The sequence below is a fragment of the Salminus brasiliensis genome, chromosome 12 (genome assembly GCF_030463535.1).
Source record: "Salminus brasiliensis chromosome 12, fSalBra1.hap2, whole genome shotgun sequence".
Lineage (NCBI taxonomy): Eukaryota > Metazoa > Chordata > Actinopteri > Characiformes > Bryconidae > Salminus > Salminus brasiliensis.
In genome coordinates, this window is record NC_132889.1 from 30,058,553 (window position 1) to 30,082,730 (window position 24,178).

At 41.9% G+C, this 24,178-nt stretch overlaps 1 protein-coding gene across 1 annotated transcript in view; it reads right to left on the reverse strand.

The window, feature by feature from the left end:
• The window catches only part of fam171a2a (family with sequence similarity 171 member A2a), a 63,072-nt gene that overhangs the window by 10,602 nt on the left and 28,292 nt on the right, over positions 1–24,178 (reverse strand). The window contains exons 3-5 of the mRNA XM_072694483.1: positions 19,270–19,362; positions 3,519–3,677; positions 1,489–1,668 (exon numbers count right to left, since the gene is read on the reverse strand). Of these exons, the coding sequence (XP_072550584.1) occupies positions 1,489–1,668; positions 3,519–3,677; positions 19,270–19,362 (432 nt within the window). The remainder of the gene's footprint in view (positions 1–1,488; positions 1,669–3,518; positions 3,678–19,269; positions 19,363–24,178) is intronic.

Below are 24,178 nucleotides of genomic sequence, written 5' to 3' on the forward strand. Positions count from 1 at the left end.
GTGTCTCCATTATAAACAATGATCTTGAATTTTGTAAGGGGGCGCAGCTTTACATTACATTGTGAATGTTCTTTTTAACTAGAAAACTTAACATTAGCTAGATTAATGTACTGTTCTCTCTTCTCTCCTCTCCCTGTCTTTATTTCACTTCCTAAATTTGTTGTTTAAAATTAAAAGCAAGGTTTCGTAATTGCAATTTCATACATTTCTGAAGCGATAGTGGCAGAAACATTGTATGCTGTGCTACGCTATTTGGCTGTGAGCCATCAAAGAGGTGTAAACACAAGCTCACCATCAGCGCTTTTCCTTCTGAGGCAAAATAGCAGGGTTGTAAATAGGCTAAGCATTCTTTGCCTTGACCAGTGCCATAATTACTATTTCTATATTAATAATTCACATAAAGAACTCTTTAAATGTTCTTTGTCACCTGATTCGTCTTTTAAAGATCATTTCGAGCTAAGCCCGCAAGGTACCTAATCACATTCTCTTTGGATAAGATAGTAAGATGAGGCCTAATATGACTTCTGTTTTATGAGTAAGGCAGGCTATTATCCCTCCGCTGGCAGGCTGACTCAACCAGCTCTGAACACAGCATCCGGATTCCCTCTATTTCTCTTTAAATTGCAGTAAACTGCAGCACTGCGCGAGAGCCAGGGAACACCATTCTGGTGAATAAGAAACGACTGCCTTTCTGAACCAGTGTGTAACATTTTAATACGAAAGCAAGCCTCCCTTCCACATCGCCGACACCCTTTTCCCCACTTCAACTGAAAAGCGCGGCACCAAAAAGACAGCAAAGGTTGTTATCAGCCTCTTCCTCTCGTGTTCACCCAGCTTGCACCAGGGTTGCATAACAGCCTCTACAGTGAAGAGGCACTGCCATCAGGGCCCTAGTGCTTTAACCCATAAGCGTCTGGAGCAGCTCAGCAGAGCCACAGATGGATCCATGTTCATTCCATTTGGTCTAGACTGGACTGGGGATATTCCTTAAGGGGTTTAACTAGCATTAGCCACTGCTTCGCGCATTTATAATGCTGGAGTTATTTAAAGCTCCTTCAAGAGCAATCAGGAAACTCACAGAGCAGCATCCAGCTATGCACAGTATTGTAAAAACTGAACTGTACACAACCAGTATTTCTGTACATTTTAATATTTCAGAACTTACACTTCAGTATGTGTATAATGCAGCTGAATGTGGTCTAAAAGAATTGAGATATTGCAGGGACAACTGTGGCATTTCCTACGAGATCAGCAGGAATATCTCTTGTATCTATGCTGCATCTCCAACATGAATAAAAATCTCCTTATTTCAGTTTTTGGCATAATTAGAGTTAATAAGAATAAATCACTTAGAATCATATATTTTTACATTGATTTCCATGAACATTTCTTCTCCTGTAAAGTTGTCATTTTGGAGATGACAATATGTGAGATATAAGAGTGACAATATGTAACCATTAGCATCTATGAAAGTATAGCATGCTCTACCTGTCCTCTCCTCGAACCTCCAGACAGGTACACTGGTGGCAGCCTTAAGGGGTGAGTCTGAGGGAAGGGGAACAGACACATGGATGGGGTCTGAGACCTGAACCTCAGTGCCGTTGGGTCCAGTGAGTCTGGCACACATTGCTGCCACTGCAGTCAGCTCTACCCAGCTGCTGTTTGAGCCTGTCAGAACAGAGAGAGAGCGAGAGAGTGTAAGAGACTAAATGAATTAAGACAATTTACTATGATCACAGCCATACATTGGATGAGGGTGCACCACATTATCTTCTACAGAAGGTGTTTCCTGCCCCTTAACCCTTAAAAAATGTCAGGTATTGGCAGCAATGACAAACACATGGTGTCATTTTATATACATTTTTCACTCACAGCTCATAGAGATAATTCACAAGTGTGAGTTACAGTATTTTGTTACCACAGTTCATGCCTGCAAGTACAAGATAAAATTCACTATATGTCCAAATGTTTATGGACACCCCTTCTAATAAACACAGAGGAACTGTGCTCTCTGGAATGATGGCGCTCCATCCAATACTTTTGGAATGTGTTAGGGAGTTGGGGGTGAGGTGCGATGGTGATCATCCAACATCCTTTCCTTACTAATGCTTTTGTTGCTGAATGCAATCATATCCTCACAGATTTGCTCCAATAGTAGAAAGCCTTCCCTGGACAGTAGAGACAGTTACTCCAACAAAAGCAACATGTACTCTTTTTAATACCATTGATTTAGGAGGAAACAATAAATGAGCAGGTGTCCCAATACTTTTGTCCATTAGTGTAAATGTAGTAAATAACACAACTAACTCTTCAGATCTCTGATCTTTCTAATTCAACCTCTAGCCTTAACCAGGGAGAATAGAGCAAATGGCATCTACAGACACTCATGTCTGGGTGTGGAGGAGAAACAAAGAACACATCTGAACTGTTGGCACAAGGTTGTGCTGCTGCTATGAATGTTGTTGAGCTGGATGAGATGGTTGAGCTGGAAGCTTGGCTCGGTATCGCAAGAGCACTGGGATGACAGCTCTAACATGGGGAGGGGGGACACTTCTCTTTCAGAGGGTAGTGTGGGACAAGTGAAATTGAAAATTCCCAAGGCCGTGTTCTAGATTTGGCCAGACTGTTTGTTGGGAGTGGCAGAGGATACAGGTTTTGCTTCCATCTATATTTAAGAAGACAGTGTTGACTGTTTGCAGTTTTAGTATCATAACAGCATCAATATAAATGGTTGTAGAGGTCCGCTGGATGGTAGGGGTGGGCAGTAAAAAAGTGAATACTAATAAGGCATCGTCCCATGATAAAGACCACACTGTGGATATCATGACTAGCCTGGAAACACGAACACACATTTCAAATAACCTCAAACAGTTTAGATATTTCTTATAAACTAAACCAAACATGTGATAAATTCTCCTTGGAGTATTTATTAACTCTTAACCCATTAAAGCCTGAACCATCAAATACTTACCTGAAAATTTAAATTCTTTAAAACTGGAATTCTTATTTGACCTTCTGATCAATTTTTAAAAATTAAATTATGTAAAATTACATAACATTTTGCATATGTGACTTATTTTTTGTTTCATATCAATAATTTATTGCTGATATGAAACATAAAATTAAAAACATTATTTTTAAAACAAACTTATAGTACAACTGCCTGACTCCTTAAACTCTGGAGTTGCCTTTAGAAGTTTGGCTAGTAATGTTAACTTTTTTAAATAGTTTTTTGTTTATTTAACGACTTTTTATTTATCTAATTCATTACATTTTAATGAATAAATATATGTATTATTTAATAAATGGTTTACTAATCACACTGATGTTAAATTATGTTTAAAATATGTATCAAAGGTGATAGTCATGGCTTTAAAGTTAAGAAACTCTGAATAAGAATAAGAATAATAACAATGATGATGATGATATTTGTTTGATACATGGTGATAATGTTTTTATCCTGATAAATTGGTGAAATATTATAATATGAATTTGAGGATTTGAAGGCTTCAAATCACCTGTGGAGTTGACCTCCAGGCCCAAGGGATAAGGAAATCCCCCAAGCTCGTACTGACTCCTGGTGGAGGTGAGCATGGCAGAGAGTGCAATGTGGGAGGTATTAAGGGCCGGCCGGATGGCTTTCCTCTGCAGCTGCACCCATGGCTGACTTCTGGAGCCTGCAACACAAAAATCAGGCATATTTAATGCAAAGGTCAATAAAGCCTTGTTTTCTGTTTATACCCATCTGTAGTTAGAACTCCCCAGATCACATTTTGGGGGGAGGCCTGAGTATCCCACTATACAGTATCTACTCTGTGCTCAGCTTGGCCCAAAGGACAAAGAAAAGGAGAAATGAAGACCTAAAAATACACACGTGTCTCTTGAACTATGGGCTGCCTGTTTCGATTAGCGCTGCAATAGCTAGCTGCTGATTGGCTCGGACAGCCTGGCTACCGCAGCATAGCTCCAGGTCAGCTCCAGGCACGCTGAGGTGCTCCTCCACTTTCTCTCGCTTTTCATCTTCATATCTATCCATCACACTCACACGTTTATTCACTCAGGCCATTGTTTTTAGCTATGGCACACACTTTCCAGCTCAGTGCATGCCAAAGCACTAACCCACAAGGAATAAGAGAGCTTGTGCTTGTAAGATTCTAGATCACATTAGAACAGATGCAAGAAAACCCAAATACAGTAACCAGTGACAGGAAAGTAGTTGAGATCTTGGGAGCTAGTTTAACAAACAAAGCTTGGTTCCAGATTTCTCCAAGACACCACCTGGGCCAGTGTGTAGATGTGTTCAATTCTATCATCAGCTCAGCGGTTTTAACATCATTAAGCACTGATTTACCGAAACCAGGTGTTGGATGATAGCTATAAATAGTACCAGACCCCCATTATAGATGCTTTGGAGATGTTTATAAGGCTATTAATACCTGCAGTTGAGAAGATTGAGAAAAGGTGGTACAGTGCAGTAAATGTCTCATTCGATGCATGAAAATGGGTCACAAAGAGGATGTTATTGATTGCCAGAAAGGATTGAAGGTGGTAGCTGAATTTGCAGGGGTAAGGAACTGTACAGTCATACAGGACCACCAGCAGTGGCAAAATCCCAGTCTACATGAAAAATTTTGGTCATTCTTGGATAGAACTGAGCAAAGGCCACTCTGCACAATATGTCCATGGTATGTTTCCTGTGGAGTGTCATTTTTAGAAATTGATTGTGAAGAACCTGTACTGACTTCTAGAACGCCTGTCTGTCGTCTTTCAGCCACAATTCTGACAAGAATTTCCTGCAGACTGGGATTTTTGCCACAGCTGGTAGACCCATATGACCGTATGCTTCAATACACCTGCAAATTCAGCTACGTCCTTCACACTATGGTCTTCTGGCACACCCACATGCACTCACCATTAACATTTGCGATCCATTTTCTACACATCGAACAAGATCAACTCTGTGCAGCGCCATCTGCAGGAGCCTAAAGATACTACCACCTGTACACTTGTAGTAAGTATTGTAAAATAGTGTCTTGTTTAACTGCACTGGAAGAAGTCTCTGTTTTGATCAACTGTAGTGTGTAAACACAGGTCAAGAGTCTATGCTGCATCAAGGCCCTGGAGGAATTCCACTGTATATTGCATATGACTGAAATAACAAATGTATTTACAGTTCTCTCCAAGCCTGCAATCTGCAATTCAGCACTGACAGGTACCAATATATAAAAGAAATAGAGCTCAGATTGTTACAGAAATAGCATCCAGTACAACAGCTCAAATCACAAACTTGGAACTCCCAACCAGATTCAATAGCTGAATCAGACAAGTGGTGTCAGCCTTAATTATACCATAGAAAGGCAACCAGCTATCTTACAGACTCCTAAAGATGCCCAACTCTGGCAGTATTTTTAAGCATCATCACACTGAAACACATTGTACAGAAGCAGACTGTCCTCCAGTCCCCCCGTTAGGATTGGAAGGATTGTGTCACAGCTGGGCCAATCCCCAGTAAACCTGACACTGAAAACTGTGATTACGTGGTAAAAGAACGGAACAGTCTATTTGGGGCTGGTTTTGTGCCAAACTGGCCAGCCTCCAGAAGAGCTTGGCCATTTAGCACAGCAGCAGAGAATCCACTTCACAGTCGGGAACACAGTGGCTTGTCTCCAGTCCTGGACTGTCTGCTGTCTGAGATGACACAGATGCTACTCTAGGTCTGCCCACATGGGTCAACACTATGCATACTTCGCTGCAGTACACAGGATACCCAAACTCTACTTATCGGTGGTGCCTGTTAGGGAACACCTACAACAGCTCTCAAAAATGGCCACAAGAAGCACATGCCACTCTGCTCATCGCATGGATCAGCAATCATGAGTGAACAAGCTGGGCTCATTCATTGAACTTTTGCAACTAGACCTAGCAGTGCCACCAAGAATACTGTAGACCTAGCTCACGAAACAAAATTTGCATTTGGCCCAAAGCAAAAGAAAAAATGCACAACTGGACCAGAAAGGAGTACAAAGAATATGGTCTATTGTGGGCTTATTTGTAACCAAGCAGCCAATACCAATGTGTCAAAAACCGAGGTAACATTTGCCATCTGGAGAGAAAGAAGATCTCCTGCCCAGCCTCATAGCAAGTGGCCTCAAAAACACTGAGAAAAGAGGATGGCTCAGTAAGGTCAAGATAGACGAAATCTAAACCCAAAACAAACCACAAGGTTCAAAACCCACCCCATGAGCATGAGGATGTGATGCAGGAATACCTACAAATGGAACGTAAATGGATGATTAGGCTGAAGCTCTCTGAACTGCAGTCCATCAGCATTGTACAGAAAAACAATGTTACACTAAAGCCTAATGAAGAAAATAGTGAGCTCCTCAACGCTGACCCTAAGAATGTAGCTCTGGCTGAAATCTCAAAGGATGAATGCCTCACCTTTACATAGATATATATCTGGGTGAACATTGCTTTCCTTGATAAAGATACACTATATGGACAAAGGTATTGGGACACATACCAGAGCTTTTATGACATCCCATTCTAAATCCATAGGCATTAAAGTGGAATTGGCTTTGCAGCTCTAACAGCAGGTGTGCAATTATTGAGTCAGCAGTGTTGAAATGTTTATGCACTATGCTATATATACTTTTCAGGGTTTTTTTATCTAGGAGGAAAGACATTTCACCAGCTGACTTGTTGCAATGGTGGCATCCCATTACAGTACCACACTGAAGTTAAGTGGCCCATTCTTTTACAAATGTGTGTAAAGGCATACTGTACGGCTAGGGGCTTGATTTTATACTCCTGTGACAATGAAACTGTAGTATAGTATATAGTATAGTATCAATAGTATGGTTGTGCTTACTAGCAAGCATGTCATGTATAACAATAATGATTTCAGTGATGAGTGTTATTATTATTAATTATCATAGTTGCCAAAACAGATCTTACGTTAATCACACATTTAGTCAAACAATTCCAGGAAAGAGCTCCACTTTAAGCATTTGTACATCAACAGTAGCAACTTGCAGAATGCTGGAGCAAGCCAGCAATCAAGTGAGGGGAAAATGTTCCGGATCGGAGGCCAGCAACAGCGGATGATTTGTTAGCATTCTCCAATGTTTCCTGCCATCAGCTGTGCTAGACTCTGTCCTCAGCCGGCCAAGAGGATGGCTGTGCTCAGCATCAGTGATGCAGAAAACAGGAAGCTCATTGGGGTTAAGGGGTTCCTCAGGGCCCAGTTCTCAGGCCTCTTCCTTTTCTGCCACAAAACAGAGCTCGTCTGTCTGAAACATCAGGAGTGGTGCCAAGGTGAAGAGGCCATAGCATCAGAGAGGACACAGTGGGTTCAAAGCTTGGGCCTGCAAACCATTAAAGCCTTTAAATTAGAATAGTTCTATACTGTGGCTTGAAACTAAAGTGTTGAGAACTAGGGTGAAAAGCATAATTTGTCTGTTTTGGACAAGAACAATTCCTGACACATTAAACACCATACCGCCTTGACAGGCACTGACCTGAAAGATGTTTCTACATCAACAAGAGCTGATTTTGGAATGGATCGATATTGTAACCGAAGTGAGCAATAAACAAGAAAGGAAGAAATTTTCACTACACAAAGAGAAATCACCATCTGACAGTCCAATATCCATCTCCCAAATGCTCATGTCCACTGAGAGCTGGCCTATAGAGATTACAACCCCCCAGGGGCTCACAGAGTAACACGACTCACATTAATCAGAAAAGTGCACTCTACTCAATTCAACCAGCCAATTGATCATCATTTCCATCACAAAGACATCATTATTAGCATTAGTGGTGCTTCTGTATCAGGAGCTATCTGCGTAGTATGGATCCTTCCTCAGTCAACATGAGCATGGACTGGTGACCTTGGAGCCATGCTGTCACAGGAGATGAATGAGGGGTGGTACTCAGTGCTACATGGCGTGCAGCTGAGGGACTGTCCTGTGGGTGTAGCGAGCTTCGGGTCAAAGGTGAATGGAAGCGTCCCATCTGTTCTCACAACTACAACACAATGGGAGTTGGTTTTGCACCATGAAATTAGCTGTAAGTGCTGAGATGGTGGCAGATGCAATATTTATATCAGTGGTCATATTACAGTTGGCTGCTATTCAACAGCAGTATTTAAATAAGAACTGGTGGAAGTGTCCTTTGTCCTATAATCCACCAAGTAAGGGTGGGCAGGCAGTGTGATTATACTGTATGTACAATGTACAGCTTTTGGGGAGACATTGTGGCTTTCACCAATACAGAACACTGAACAATTATACAAAGACAATGATATTACATTTTACAGCCTGTAAACAACAACAACAACAACTGTAGAAAATGCATTAATTGAATAGAAACAAGTAGTTAGTTTTGTTTATTTCAACATTAACATTGTTAAACCTTTATACTTTTATACCTTTTTAATAAAAGTGTAATGATCTCAGATGAAAATGAATTTGAAACTTTGGCCTCCACAAAATGTGTTTTATGGAAACGCATTTACATACATTTACAATTATCAATAAACAGGCACAAGGATACAGCTTATCAGAATAAAGTAGGCAGATAGGGGGTAGTGTTTAAAGTTAAATTAATCAAAACTGACATTCAGAGCTTCAGAAGTTGATTATTTTTTAATTCTATTAATACTTTTTTTTATTCTGATAAAACTTTCCTCACTGTGTGTATTCATGTACTGTCCCCTTAAGTCCTTAAACCCTTTAGTTCTACTCCCTCTTAACTGCACAACTTTCATAATTAACATTAATTTTATAGACCCTTAAACAGAACCCTGTGGGTCTCCACAAAAACTGCCAAACCGTTTCTAAATAATTCATAATAACAGGATTATAATGTTAATAACAGGAATGACCGAATAATAAACCTGGAGTTCAGAAGGTTCAAAATGTACTACTGTGTGTATAGTCACATGACTCCGCCCCATCCTGTCTCCAGCAACATGTAGAACTCAATCACTCAACGATTTTTTGTTGTACATTATATATTTGGGTTGTACAGTATATACTGTAGTATACTGAATCGTAACCCATGCATCATCATATCATATCACCAGGTACTATATGCATTGACGTCACATTCTCGCTGGAACATGCTCCCTCTATTCAGACTGAGTGTGTTTATTAGGGAAAACAGCCAAACCAGGAATAAAATGATTGTGAAACGCGACGAAGCGATTATCTGGACTCAACAGCGATCCATCCAAATGACTAAGAACCAATGGTTCATGGACAGTGATGTGCAGCCAGGAATGTCCAGCTAACTGAGGCTCAACTCGAGTGAGTGTTTTTGACTGTGACGTCACATGCTTACCCTCTATAAACAGGGGAGGGGTTTATGTTATGCATGCCTTCATGCTCAAAGGACTGAGCTTTCAATAAATTAGTTATAAACTCCAGGGCTTGTGCTTTTGGGGGTTTATTTGGGTGAATCAGAGAACGGTATGTATCTGAGCCTGATTAATCTGTGTAGTATAGAATTAAAAACCGCTAATTAACATTCTGAATATCTTTACCATAAGAACGAAACATTCAGGTGCTCATTTGAGCAGGATTGGGATCAGAAATCGTATTGCTTGAGGAAACGATTCTATCATTTAAGTTAACTTTTTGAAGTTACGGGCTGAACATTCTCCACAAGGGGGAAACTGTAGTACTCACAGCTTTGGATGTGCATGATGTGCATTAATGACACTGCGTGTCTTGCTGCACTACTATTGTTTTTAGTGTATTTTGAGACTCAAAACACCTAATTAACCTAATGCATATCATGTATTGTGAATGTCTTACCATATTACCCAGTCTGACCACAAACCCACTGCCACAAGTGTTGTCTTCGACTTGGTGTTCATCTGTGTTTTCACTTTTTTTTTACTTTTTTAATTTCAGAAACCGCAAACTTGCTATTTCTTGCTATTTTTTTGCAAAAAAAAAGAAAGAGAGAAAAACCTGCTGACAGTGATAAGAAAATCCTTGTGAACCTTTTCAAATGCTGTCTCAGAATTTGCATTGTTTTGTATTATGCAACAGCATATGCTCCCAAACAGTTCTTCTGCCCTCCTCTGAGATAAACTAAGACCTATTGTGCCTCTGTCTGTTGACTACTGCCAAGCTGGCCTCTTTGTATAAGCCACGGCTGGCGCGCAGCCAGAGTTCCTGAATTAGAAGGACTTGCAGATAGCTTATGGGTGGCCATCTTGCTGGAGTTTTGAATTATAGCATTAAAGGTAAACCTCATCCATGGAGCATGTGGCCTAGGCTTGGCAGCTATCCAGCTGGGCATGTCTCTGGGGTTTAGCATGGTGGGACACTCACACACACTCTCGCTTTCACTCCTCCTCAATCGGATTTCGGAAAAACACTTCCTTTCTATTGCTCCCGTGGGATTCATTCCTTTTCGGTGCTTCTTCATCCCTCCTCTCAGCTACAGGTGAAGCTGAGTGCTGTCAGCCAAGCTATGTAATGTCTCTGCGCTAACCAGAAAAAAATAAGACACTGTGTGATGGCACAGGACGTTCTTTGATTCTCCTGGGTCTGGAATGGAACAGGGACAGGAGCCAGGTGGTTGGCCTCAGAAGCAATGCTGAGAGCCAAGGAGCACAAACAGTGAGGACAAAATATGAAGGGCTGAAGAGACAATGAGGAATCATTTATAAGTAGCGCCCCACCAATAATATATGTACTTGTAGGGTTGCATTATATTGTCATGGTAATGTAAAACAAACAAACAAACAAAAACATTACAAGAGAAGAAAAAAAACATCTTTCTTTGGAAGTCAATGTAAAACGATTTTACTTCAAGCCATTTTTATTGGCCCATTTTATTTTATTTACCATGAAACTCAAAAATAATGTAAAGAACAACTGCCAGATTCACATTATGTCAAAAAGTCAAATGTGATGATACAAGGCTTTTGCATGGCAGTGACTATATATATATATATATATATATAAGAATACATACGTAGAAGGCTACTATATGACTTGCCAACCAATTAAAAATAAAAATAAAAAAATCATATTGGTCCAATATTAAAAAGTATGGCCTACAGTCCCATGAGCATTTCTTTTCTGATTCACCAGTGGATTACTCCATGAAATGGATAGCATAGTGAACAACACCACAGCTCCTCATCCAGGAGATCAGAGGTTTGATTCCCCATCTAGGCGGGCATACAAGACTCCCAAAGCAAACCTGCTCATGTCAAATTGCCCTACCATTGCCAACTGTCCTGAATAAAAGCATCAGCTAAATAAATCAAGGCCAGAGTTTGAGTTTTTAGATATTTACACAATGTACAGTTAATAAAAACTACAAACATAGTCAGTGAGGCTGATAATACACGACATGCCCAAATGTTTGTAGACACTTTCAAAAAATGTATTCAGCTACTTCAAGTTGCAACCATTGCTGACACAGATGTGCAAATGCACACACACACACACACACACACACACACACACACACAGCTTGTCCACTCCCTGTAGAGAAGAACAGGACTCTCTGGAGCAGAGGGGTACAAAGCCCCCAGCATTGACCTGTGGAGCAGTAGAACTGTGTTCTTTGGAATTATGGTGCTCCATCCAGTACTTTTGGGATGAGTTGGGGACTTGGGGATGACCCAACATCCTGACCTTACTAACAATCTTGATGCTGAATGCAATCAAATCCTCAGCATTTGACAGCAATGCTCTGTCTATCAAAAATCTATTAGAAAGCCTTGCCTTTGGGACAGTTACTCTAAAAAAACTTTTTAATAACCCTGATTTCAGAAAAATCTATAAATGAGCAGGTGTCCCAATACTTTTGTCCATATCGTGTAGTCAGTGACTTTTCATACAAACTGTCACCCACTCAGTGACCTCAAGGTTTGCTGCTACTGCCACCTTTGCATTTTCATCCCTGCCTGCTGGCAAAGACTGACAGTGAGCTAGAATCCATCCCACTGGAGGCTCTTATGTAGGAGTGAGCACAACATGGTGCGTAGAAACTGATCCTGAGTCAGGTATATTCCTGTTGACAGTCTGTAGTTAATAATAAAACCTATCCAGAGACAGCAGTTCTGCAGCACAATGCCTTATTGAACATGCAGCCCCAAAAACGTCACAAGTGCAGAAGCCGAGGATGTTTCCACACACCACAAAAACACCCTCCGCCCCCGCATGCGAGATGTACTGCATTTTAATAGCCCTCGCCTCAGCCTTGCTCTGCTGAATAATGTGCCGTACCACCGCTGCCAAAGTTGCCATGGAAATAGGTTTCAATGTGAGAAAATAACACAAAGTAAAAAAATGTGATCTAATCTCTCTCCATCTACTCAAATCTCTTGAGCCTTTTAAGGCTTATGTCCTCATGCATAACCTGTCATACAGTTTACAGTCAACCTATCTGTATACAGTAGACTACAACTAGGGCTGTCACCATCACATAGCAATATTTTAATATTCCAGTTTTTTGACAGTCTTTTGACAATCATTTAAAGGGCCCCTTAATGAGATCTGCTCTGTCTTACCAGCCTCATTTGTTTGTGGTTTGGATAGATCTGCCCCTAACAGGTTGAAATCCAGGCTGCATCTCACATGGTTCTGTTCTTTTCATATATACGACACCAGCATTAAGTAAATTGCTGGGTAACAATAGCATACACCTTTTTGAACATTTACATTTACATTTACGGCATTTAGCAGACGCTCTTATCCAGAGCGACTTACAAAAGTGCTTTGCTATTTACCCAAGAATAACCTCAGCTAGTTTGAATAGGCTTAAATTCAAAGATACCTCTAAGCTCAGACATTACTAAACACAAGTCAGTAAGGTGACCACTCTGCTATTCTCAGAAGAGTTGGGTCTTCAGTCTGCGTTTGAAGACAGCGAGCGACTCGGCCATTTGGACATCCAGGGGAAGCTCGTTCCACCACTTTGGTGCCAGGACATAAAAAAGCCTGGACGCTTGTCTTCCATGGAGTGACATGGCTGAACAATATGCTTAGGCCAATAAACACCCTTAACTGCGACTCTAATACCTTACTGTCTTGTATAATAACAGCATATGGCAAACCGATTCAAATATGGACACCATACTGTCACCCTGCCTAATGCCAGAATGCCAGGCTTGAGCTAAAGGGGCATCAGCAATGAGCTGTGGAGCAGTGGATCTGTGTTCTCTGGAATGATGAATGATGCTCCATGCAATACTTCTGGATAAGTTGGGGAGTTGGCGATGAGGTGGGATGGTGATTGTGGCTGAACGCAATCAATTCCTCACTGCAAATGCTCCGAAATCTATTCCCTGGACAGTAGAGAAAGTTACTCCAATGAAAGCAGGGTACTTTTTTAATACCCTTGATTTTGAAAGAAGCAATGAATGAGCAGGTGTCCCAATACTTTTGTCATTGTAGTGTTTTTAATTGAGTTTAATCGAGTTATTAATTTAGTTCTATTCAGTTGAATCAAATGTATTGAAATAGCTCTTCTCAATTATTGTCACAAGCAGCTTTACAAAGATCTTGGACCAGGCCTATTCTGAGCAAGCCAGTGGTGACTCACCAAGACGGCGAAAAGTGTCCTCTGCATTTGACCCATCCATGGTGGTAAACACACACACACACATTTTAACGTGAATCACGTGATAAAACATATTGCTGGCTTACATCCAGCAAACGCTCTGCTTTAGTCCTCGTGAATAAATGGGTGACAGTAAAGCCATTCGGGATTGAGAGGCCCTCTTAATGGAGGAGCAGAGAGCAAGCTGCTGGCGTGTCAGTGGGAATAAAAGGGGAACACAGTGCTCCCTTTTAAACGAGACTAACTAAAATCAATGAACACTGGTTAGCGCTATTGGGGAAGTGCCCCAAATCACTACTCAGGCCTTCTCTGTAGCAGCAGAGACAGAGACCCAGTCCAGTCTGATCTGATGATCTAATAAGCACTCTTGTTAAGATAACTGTATTAACTATATGAACTATATTATCTAAAGCAGACAAAGTGTTTACTATACAACTGTACTATATTTACTGCCATTATAGCCAGTTGCTATTAGACTATTAGGCCGGGCTACACTAAAGAGACCCTGCCCAGCTGGCCACCAACATTAATAGGTGTTGTTATCTGGGTGAATGTAGGTCGTGACATCAGGTGACCAAAATTCTGTGTCAGGACAACGTCTAATGCCAACATCAGTTTGACTTAGTATAGTAGCGACGGCTGACGTTCATATTTTGTTGTTTTTGGGATATTAAAGATGCTGTATGCGATTCGGGAACCATAATGATATTTGATGTCAACAGCAAAACAACCATATTCCTCCCTTTAGTGTACCGCACATGCATTGGCAAGGTAACAACAATTAGCTTTAGCTGGGTTAGCGTTAGCTAGCTAGTTTGTGGGTTGGCAAACTGTCGCTACAATTGCTGCTGCTAAGTAAACATTCACAAACTGGCCAATTAGTTTGTTTCCCATTTACGGAGCCAGGGCTTTCACACACACACCGCAAGGCTAGCGGACCGTGAGGAAACATCCGCTAAATTTTACATAAAGTGTAGTGGATTGGAAATCGTATGCAGTGCCTTTAAGTAATCAAAATCTGGATAGACAAGACTTATTCACAACCAGCATGTTGACTGGGTCTATCTGTTGAAGGGCGGGACTTTATCCATAACCAGCATGTAGACTGGCTCTATCTGTTGAAGGGCGGGACTTTATCCATAACCAGCATGTAGACTGGCTCTTACTGTTGAAGGGCGGGACTTTATCCATAACCAGCATGTTGACTGGCTCTTACTGTTGAAGGGCGGGACTTTATCCATAACCAGCATGTAGACTGGCTCTTACTGTTGAAGGGCGGGACTTTATCCATAACCAGCATGTAGACTGGCTCTATCTGTTGAAGGGCGGGACTTTATCCATAACCAGCATGTAGACTGGCTCTTACTGTTGAAGGGCGGGACTTTATCCATAACCAGCATGTTGACTGGCTTTTACTGTTGAAGGGCGGGACTTTATCCATATAAAGCATGTTGACTGGCTCTTCCTGTTGAAGGGAGGGACTTTATCCATAACCAGCATGTAGACTGGCTGTTACTGTTGAAGGGCGGGACTTTATCCATAACCAGCATGTAGACTGGCTCTTACTGTTGAAGGGCGGGACTTTATCCATAACCAGCATGTTGACTGGCTTTTACTGTTGAAGGGCGGGACTTTATCCATAACATAGCCCTCTTTCTGAGATTTAATGCTCCACAGCCATTACTGATGGATGGCTGACTCTATTGTCATGGCTCAAGCCTTCTCAAACAGCAGCCAGAAACCCCAGAGCTTCTGCAGTCATTCAGCTGTGTGTGGAGAGAGGCTTGTTAAGCAGATAAGGATTAGATAAAAAGAGCTGCGTCAGGAGGCAGAGAGAGGGGAGGGAAAGGGAGAAAGAGAGAGAGGGAGAGAGGGAGAAAGAGAGAGAGAGGGAGAGAGGGAGAAAGAGAGAGAGAGGGTATAGACAATTGGAAAAAGAAAGGGAGAGAGAGAACAGGAGAGACAAGTAAGAATAAGAGAGAGAGAACATGAATGAGAGAGAGAAAGAGAAAGTGAACATGAAAGAAAGAGAAAGAGAAAATGAGAGACAAAAGCAAAGACAGAGAGTGATCACCTGACAGAGAGAGAGAGAGAGAGAGAGAGAGACTTGCAGTGTAGAAAAAAGAAGAGAAAGAGAAAGGGGAAACAGAGAGAACAAGAGAAGTAAACGAGACAAAAATCAAGAGACGAGAGAGAGACAGAGGGACAGGAGAGAGAAAACATATATGAAGTAAAGGAGAGACACATAGAGAAAATAAGAGATGAGAGAGAGCGAGTAAAAGAAAGTGAAAACCAAGAGACAAAGAGATAGAGAAAACGAAACGAGGGCTAGAGAGAGAAAACAAAAGAGACGATAGCTAGAGAGAAAATGAGAGACAAGAGAGATGGAGAGAATGAGAGACGAGAGAGAACAAGAGACGAGAGAGATATAGTGAGAGAAAACGAGAGAGGAGAGAGAAAGAAAACGAGAGACGAGAGAGACAGAGAGAGAAAACGAGAGACGAGAGAGACAGAGAGAGAAAACAAGAGACGAGAGAGATATAGTGAGAGAAAACGAGAGATGAGAGAGACAGAGAGAAAACAAGAGACGAGAGAGATATAGTGAGAGAAAACGAGAGACGAGAGAGACAGAGAGAGAAAACGAGAGATGAGAGAGACAGAGAGAACAAGAGATGAGAGAGATATATAGAGAGAAAACGAGAGAGACAGAGAGAACAAGAGACGAGAGATAGAGAGAGAAAACGAGAGACGAGAGAGACAGAGAGAGAAAACGAGAGACGAGAGAGACAGAGAGAACAAGAGACGAGAGAGATATATAGAGAGAAAACGAGAGAGACAGAGAGAACAAGAGACGAGAGATAGAGAGAGAAAACGAGAGACGAGAGAGACAGAGAGAGAAAACGAGAGACGAGAGAGACAGAGAGAACAAGAGACGAGAGAGATATATATAGAGAAAACGAGAGACGAGAGAGACAGAGAGAACAAGAGACGAGAGAGAAAACGAGAGACGAGAGAGACAGAGAGAGAAAACAAGAGACGAGAGAGATATAGTGAGAGAAAACGAGAGATGAGAGAGACAGAGAGAGAAAACAAGAGACGAGAGAGATATAGTGAGAGAAAACGAGAGACGAGAGAGACAGAGAGAGAAAACGAGAGACGAGAGAGACAGAGAGAACAAGAGACGAGAGAGATATATAGAGAGAAAACGAGAGACGAGAGAGACAGAGAGAACAAGAGACGAGAGATAGAGAGAGAAAACGAGAGACGAGAGAGACAGAGAGAACGAGAGACGAGAGAGACAGAGAGAACAAGAGACGAGAGATAGAGAGAGAAAACGAGAGACGAGAGAGACAGAGAGAACAAGAGACGAGAGATAGAGAGAGAAAACGAGAGACAAGAAAGACAGCGAGAGAGAGAGAGCAAGAGACAAGAGAGATAGAGAACGAGAGAAAGCTAAAGAGAGAGAAAAGAAGAGACGACAGCTAAAGAGAAAATGAGAGACGACAGAAAGAAAGCAAGAGACAAGAGGGATATAGAGAGAGAGAGAAAATGAGAGACAAGAGCTAGAGCAAGAAATCAGACAGAGACAGAGAGAGAGAGAAAGAGAGAGAGGAAGGAAAAAGAGAGGTGGACACATAGCAGAGAAAAAAAGCGACAGTGAGAGAGAAATAAACTAAAGAGAAAAAAGTGAGAGAGAAGAGGACAGAAGGACGTGCTAGAGGGAAAGGACGAGTGAGAAAGAGAGAATGAGACAGCGAGAGAACGAGTGAAAGAGAGGGAGAAGGTCACAAGCTTGAGAAAATCAGAGCGTGAGAGGGGGCGGTGGGAGATGAGAGTGAAATGTTTTATTTTTCTTCACAAGAAGGATTACATCATCCAGCTTGGTGGAGAAGATGGAGATAAACACACTGAGAGCTCAGAGCTCCTTCACTGCCAACTAAACAAACCAAAGACAGCTAGATCTGGAGTAATAAACACACCAATGAAGCCTAACCCCGATGAAAGAGCCCACACCATCAATCCACACAGTTCAGACTATTTCACTAAAGGGACGTTCCCTCACAGAAAAGCTTCTTCTGTGGTGGGTTGAGGTAAAACGTGGATTATCTACAGTAGCGATTAGCTTTAGCAGCTTTTTAAGGAAACATCCAGTGTCTGTGTGTCTGCAGGTATTATTTCATGTGCTTCTTCATCATAGAAAGGACATTCAACCATTCAACCCAAGCTCTACTGCACACCAGTAATTCCCTCCATAACTCCATCCAATCACTAAACAGCAAGCTAGCTGTGGGCTAAAGCCAGAGAGACGAGACACTCAGGCTGTTCAACTAGCACTCAAGCAGGGCCTATAACTCCTTTTTTCACACTGCCTGAGGGAACAGCAGCATGCTAAAGCTCACAGGCCGTTTGATAACGTGTGTAAATTCTGCTGGACATTCATTGTGTGTTATAGGTGCTGAGAAGCTGCGAAATGCCCTCCAGGCGGAGCGTATCGCCTGAATCTCTTTAATTGCACATCTTAATCTTCCCTGCATCCAGCCATCAGCACTTCTGGCGGCATGAGAGTGAGGTGTTTATCACATGAGAGCACCACATCAGCAAATTCACACACAGCAGATATAAATTCTTAAATATGTGCTCGTAATAAGCGGCCCACTTTATTTGACTCCAGAAGCAGAGTTTAGTGTCTGGAACATGGATTATACAGCCATGGCAGCCACCACATACAGACGTACTCAGCCAAATAACCCTGCTGGAAGCATGTAGCAATCAACCTGCTCTGAGAGTTACAACTGTTAAATGTCTCCTGGATAAAGCAGGGGGGCAGAGTGGGCTGGATAAATGGATGAAACAATGTATTTGAGGTACAACACTTTCAGTACACTGATTGTCCACATCTTAGTAAGACGTGGGAATGAGATAAATAAGTCATAGTCATATCTTAGTAATTTGTGAGAATAAGATAATTAAATTGCATGCCTTACAAGGTTGTGGCCATGGCGTGGGAACAAGATATTTAAGTCCTAACCACTACTTTGGAACGCGTGGGAACAAGCTCTTGTCTTACTTAGTTGTGGCCACAACTTAGGACCTTGTTCCCATGCCATACCAAGTTGTGGCCACAACTTAATTTTATTTATGTGGGATGTCACCAGCTTGATGTGCTGGACTTGTCTTACCCGCATATATAAAGTTTCCTTATCTAGACCTCCACAGGTCCCCTGAACTGAAATATTTGAGTGCACACTGTAGAAACCACAAGCTCAACCACTTGCCTACCTTTCTATAGCCTTCCCCTGCCTTGTGGGCAACGACAGTACAAGGTTTGAAGACTCAGAGAATATATAAAGCTTGCAACTTTGTTCATCTGAAGCTGATAGTTACTAATCACATGTGGCAACATGTCTCTGTGAAACTTGCTGACCAAGGTCTGAGACCATGAAAAGATATCCTGATAAATCAGCATTTTTAAAAAATGTATGACTTTAGAACATTAGAACATAAAATCTTACAATATAACAACAAATCACAATACAATTGTTGCCAATACTATTCCGCTTCGGCACCTAACTGAGCATCAAGCACCCTGCCCTAGACCCCCCACCCCCCGAGGATATCTAACTGGTCCAGGGGAATGCTGGGACAGTGAGGTTAGCTCTGAATGAGACTCACCTGGAGAACCCAGCAGGAGCTGCACCACATCATCATACAGCAGCAGGGTGGCCGGCCTCTGAGGGAGCAGGTACAGACTCACTGAAGCATACACTGGCAGAGAGTAAGGGAGAGAGAGATAGACAGTTAAGCAGAGAGAGAGAGAGAGAGAGAGAGAGAGAGTCAGCAAATCATAGTAAGTTTTTTCTGATGCATCTTCCGGATCATTTGATGGTGCCTCACTAAGTAAAGATGTAATACAGCTTCACACATCAGTAGGACCGTCACGATTATTTGATTAAACCTGATTTAAAAGACCACTGATTGAAGCTGACCTTTTTCAATGACTGGCAATTTGTCCCATAATGTGTATTTGAAATTCCGCTACTAGAAAAAACCCTGAACCTATATGCATATTTTGCTGCATGGTGTTTTCTCATTTCTATTAAAAAGGACCATGGTGCTGTCAATCAATCAATCAATCAAATTAATCTCCCAGCTCTCTAAATAAACATTCAGAACAAAATACTTGGTGCCACAATACAATTTTGGCAACTCGGCTTCAGCACCTAACTAAGCATCAAACACCCTAGGAGGTATTTTGTGGTCTAGTTTTGTTATTTTATATCTGAGACCCTCTACAGCTTTATTCCAACATCTCCCAGGGTTCATTTGCACTAGTTTGGTAAAGTAAGCCAATGCCTGATTTCGTCTACTGCAAATCACTTAGTATTAGCATTTAGCATTAGTACCCTCTTTTACTGCAGTTTGTGGCATCAACATCCATTGTTATTCTGAGACAATCAACTCTTGCTGCTCAATGCCGTGCAATCCAAACAAAAGGTAATCTTTATCATGATGTTTCTTATTTACTAGCTTCTAATTCACATTTCCCATTCCACTTTAAAGCAACATTATGTAGCAATTTTGCCTTAAATGACTTTATTAAAATTATTTTGATGATCCTACACTCACTGGTAATAGGGACTGTAACGCTGCGGAACCTGAGCCATATTTGTGGTGGTGTGAAAGTCAATTACACTCCGCAACTGTAGGGGGAGCTCAATTGCAGGAAATGCCCATTCTTCCATGATGCTCCTTTTATTGATACAACTGCCGCAAAGATGTCTTAGGATGGAAAACTGACTTTTCCTTTCCATGGTTGAATAGGTTCGTATTCGCTACATAGAAGTGACAAACCTTGACCCTCAAATACTGTTGTGTCCACTTTCAAAAGCAAAACTCTACACAAGTAAATCAGAACTTGAAAACCATTCTGATCCCAAAACCCCAAGACTGTTAAACTGCTGTCTTGACTCGTTTTATTTACACCCCCAATATTCACATACAGCCAGCAAGCAAAGCAAAAGCCTGTTGAGGTTAAACGCAATGGCTAACACCCGCTAACAGGGTGAAGGTAGAGTGAGTCATCAGAAGCTGATCGAACTGGCAGGGTGCTAGGCTAAAAGCTAACCTTTCCAAACTCTACAATCTCTTCAGCTAGCCAATAGCACACTGTGACAACTGAACACTGAGGCAACCCAGAGAGCAACTTTATAGAGTAAGACTCTGGAATACTTACAAGAAGTTCTTGTTCTAGTCTTAAACTTATTCGAGGTTAGGCCAAGCTATTCATCTGCATGCAAGCAGCCAATAAAAACAAACCACAAACCCTTTGTTAAAGGAAAATCATAACCACATCTGAGCATTTCTCACCCCGAGCAAAGACAGATACTTTTGCTGTTTATACATCAAAAACTACTTCAAATAAGCAATAAATGCATTATTTAGCCTCTTTAAGGAACATCTGAACAGTTGAAATCATTTTTAAGTCTGAATATTTCAAAAAGGGTTTGATATTTGGAACGAGCGTCAAGGGAAGAACTGGGAAATCGGAGCGTTTGAGGCTGTGTATTATTGACAGGAGCAGAATCCGAGCTGAGGCAAGGCTGTGTGTAATAACTGAGCTGCTTTAGCTGCTGGAGAAAAGAGCTTGCTTGACTTTATTAATAGGGACAGAGTAGTCGAGCATGTTTTTCTGTCACTGTGGACAAGCAACCAACACTCAACCCTGAGGTTTCGCTAAATGCCAGCACATGTGTGAAGAACATGATTCAGCAAACCTGAGTCACCAGCATACATTGTTGTGGGCGAAACAGTGAAGCTATTCAGGAAACTGGGTTTTAGCTTCAAAGAGCTTTGACGATCCACAGAAAACTCGTGATTTTGTATGACAAGAGAAGTGTGCAATAAATGACAGTGCTGTATACACCTCACATCTGAAGCAGGACTGAGGTTAGTCTTCTGGTGTTGGTCGTGTCTGAGAACTAGCAGGGATGATCAGCATCATGGTGGAATCAGCACAGAATTGCTTAAAAGAAAACTGCGTAAATTTCGTACAGGTTGGTACTGTTAATTGACCCATCCCCTAGCAGTGGTGGCTCAGCAGTTAGAGCTCCAGGCTATTAATGACAGGGTTGTGGGTTTGATACCTGGGCTTGGCAAGTTGCCACTGTTGGGCCCTTGAGCAAGGCCCTTAACCCTCTCTGCTGGAGCTGGCTGCCCACTGCTCTGTGTGTGTGTGTGTTCACTGCCCCTAGTTCACCTGTGTGTGTGTTCCCCACCATGGATGAGTCAAATGCAAAAGAGACACATTTCGCTGTCCATAGTACAGTGACCCTAGGAGGGTAAGGACTTTTCATGTAAAGCCAGCCATCACCTCTTTTTGCCTGGGCAGCCGACACGTTCTGAGGAATGCACCGGTCACCTAACTTCACCACACCAGCTAATGGAAGCCTGTGCGGGCCAACATTGATGAGGGGAGAGAACGCCAGCTACCCACCCGCAGAGAGCATGGCCAATTCCCTCTCTGTGCTCTCTCTGACTCTGGTCGCTGATGGCAAAGCGGCATGGCTCAGTCTTCGAACTCACGACCCCCGGGCCATGGTTCCATAGTATACCCGGGAACTGCAGAATGTTTAGCTGAATCCAGATTACAGCACTAAAACATCTGCCTTTATTCATTTCTGGTAAGAAGGGCTGAGGTTAGGTGGCGAAGGGCAGAGTTTGATTGATGGTGTAGTATGGTGGGAGATATAGGCTGCTTGGTGCGCATGCTGTTGGTATAGTGGTAAAGAGGTAGTGGGTCAATTCTGGTGAACTCTCATCCCTAAAAGCTGGTCTCCTCCAAAATGATACCACGAGATACTTAATGATATTATACTGTGATACATTATACCACACAATGCCACAAAAATGCTTTTGTGAGCATGTTGTGGATACTGACAATATAATGTAAACTACAGCACTGATAAACTAAATTCATTACAAAAAGTGCATAATTAGGGCATATCGCCCACCTCTTATTGCACCTCCCCCACATTCAAACTGTGAAGCATGGTGGAGGATGATTAAAGGTTTATATCCTGTATCATTACTGAAATTACTGACGAACTAGTGAATTCCAAGCTGTGTCAGAAACTAAAACTCAGAAGAGGTTTGGTCTTGGCAATGATCCAAAATTTTCGATTATTTGGGTTATGGCACTGCAAATACATGTTTGTTTTATTACATGACTTAGATGATGTTCAAGTTATAATTTAGACATCATTCATGCTTAAAGACCAGGATCATTTCAATGGGTTCACTACGCTTTTCTCACCACACTATTGCCATCGAGCCGTAAATTTAGCTGCTGGTGGAACAGGACTGATTCACGCTTTATGTAGGCACTTACATATGGGTTGGCCAAGCTCCAAGAGACTGGGCCATGCTGGGAGCTGAAAACCTCCTCTCCCAGCTCCCATCTGCTGCACTCTATGGCCGTGCCAATGACCCTGCCGTGAGGATGTCTGTCCCCCACAGAGTTACCAGAGGTTCTTAATAGCAGTTTGTAATAATGCAATCAGGTATCTTACAATCTTGCAAACACTGCACATATATTATTACTATTATTATTATTATTATTTATGAACTTTACATATTAAACCTTCTAGTTTGGGAATGGGCCTGCAATTGTTTATGTGCACTAAATGGAGGAGACTTAGGATGCTTTCCAAGACCTGGTATGCATTCCCCACACATTCTTACTTATCAAAGATCTGTTGCACAAACACACACACACACACACACACACACACACACAAAAGCGCAGATGCTCTCAACAGAAGGGAGCCTGCTTCTCTTAATATTATGCTCAGTAGGTACACAGCAGAAAAAAGTGATAAGAATAATACACTGCCTCCTCAGACAAAGCAACAACAGAAAGGTGTGATGCTGAGAGTTAGTAAGAAATTTGAGGACAAATTAGACATGTGTAGACAGGTTGATAGGTGGGATGTATTCACGGGACATGAAATCTGCTATTATTTGCTCAGCAAGGCTCTGTGAACAGGAAAAAAAAAACTAATGATGGACCTATAAACATCCAACCAATCAGGACAAAACGTCTCACGTCCACAGAACATAGAGGGTAGCATTAGCCAAGCCTTAGACGTTGGGGGGGGGGTAACTTCTTTGCTAGCAGCTGCAAAAATTTCTTGCTCAAGCCTCCCCTGCAGTAGAGAAGTGTATTTTGAGCTTGAGCTACGGCTAAATCACATGCTTTACACATGCTTTTGTTGACAAGCTGAGAGATACAGAGCCCTCACTGAAAAATAAGAGTTACACAGCATTACATGTTCTCGCTAGTTCTCGTTAGAGTTGTCCTGCCCACTTCACCAAAGTTACATGGTGCAGTTTCTGGCATGCCAAGCCCGGAGTAAAAACAGCAGAGACTCTCCCTATTCTCCCTAATGCAGGTTACTGGAGCTTCACATTGATTTTAAATCTGTAATTTTAAGGTAAGGAAAAAGAAATTCCAACCTGCAATTAATAGAAATCAGTACAGACAACAACAAAACTAGTAGGGGTTGTAGATGTTTGTGAAGAA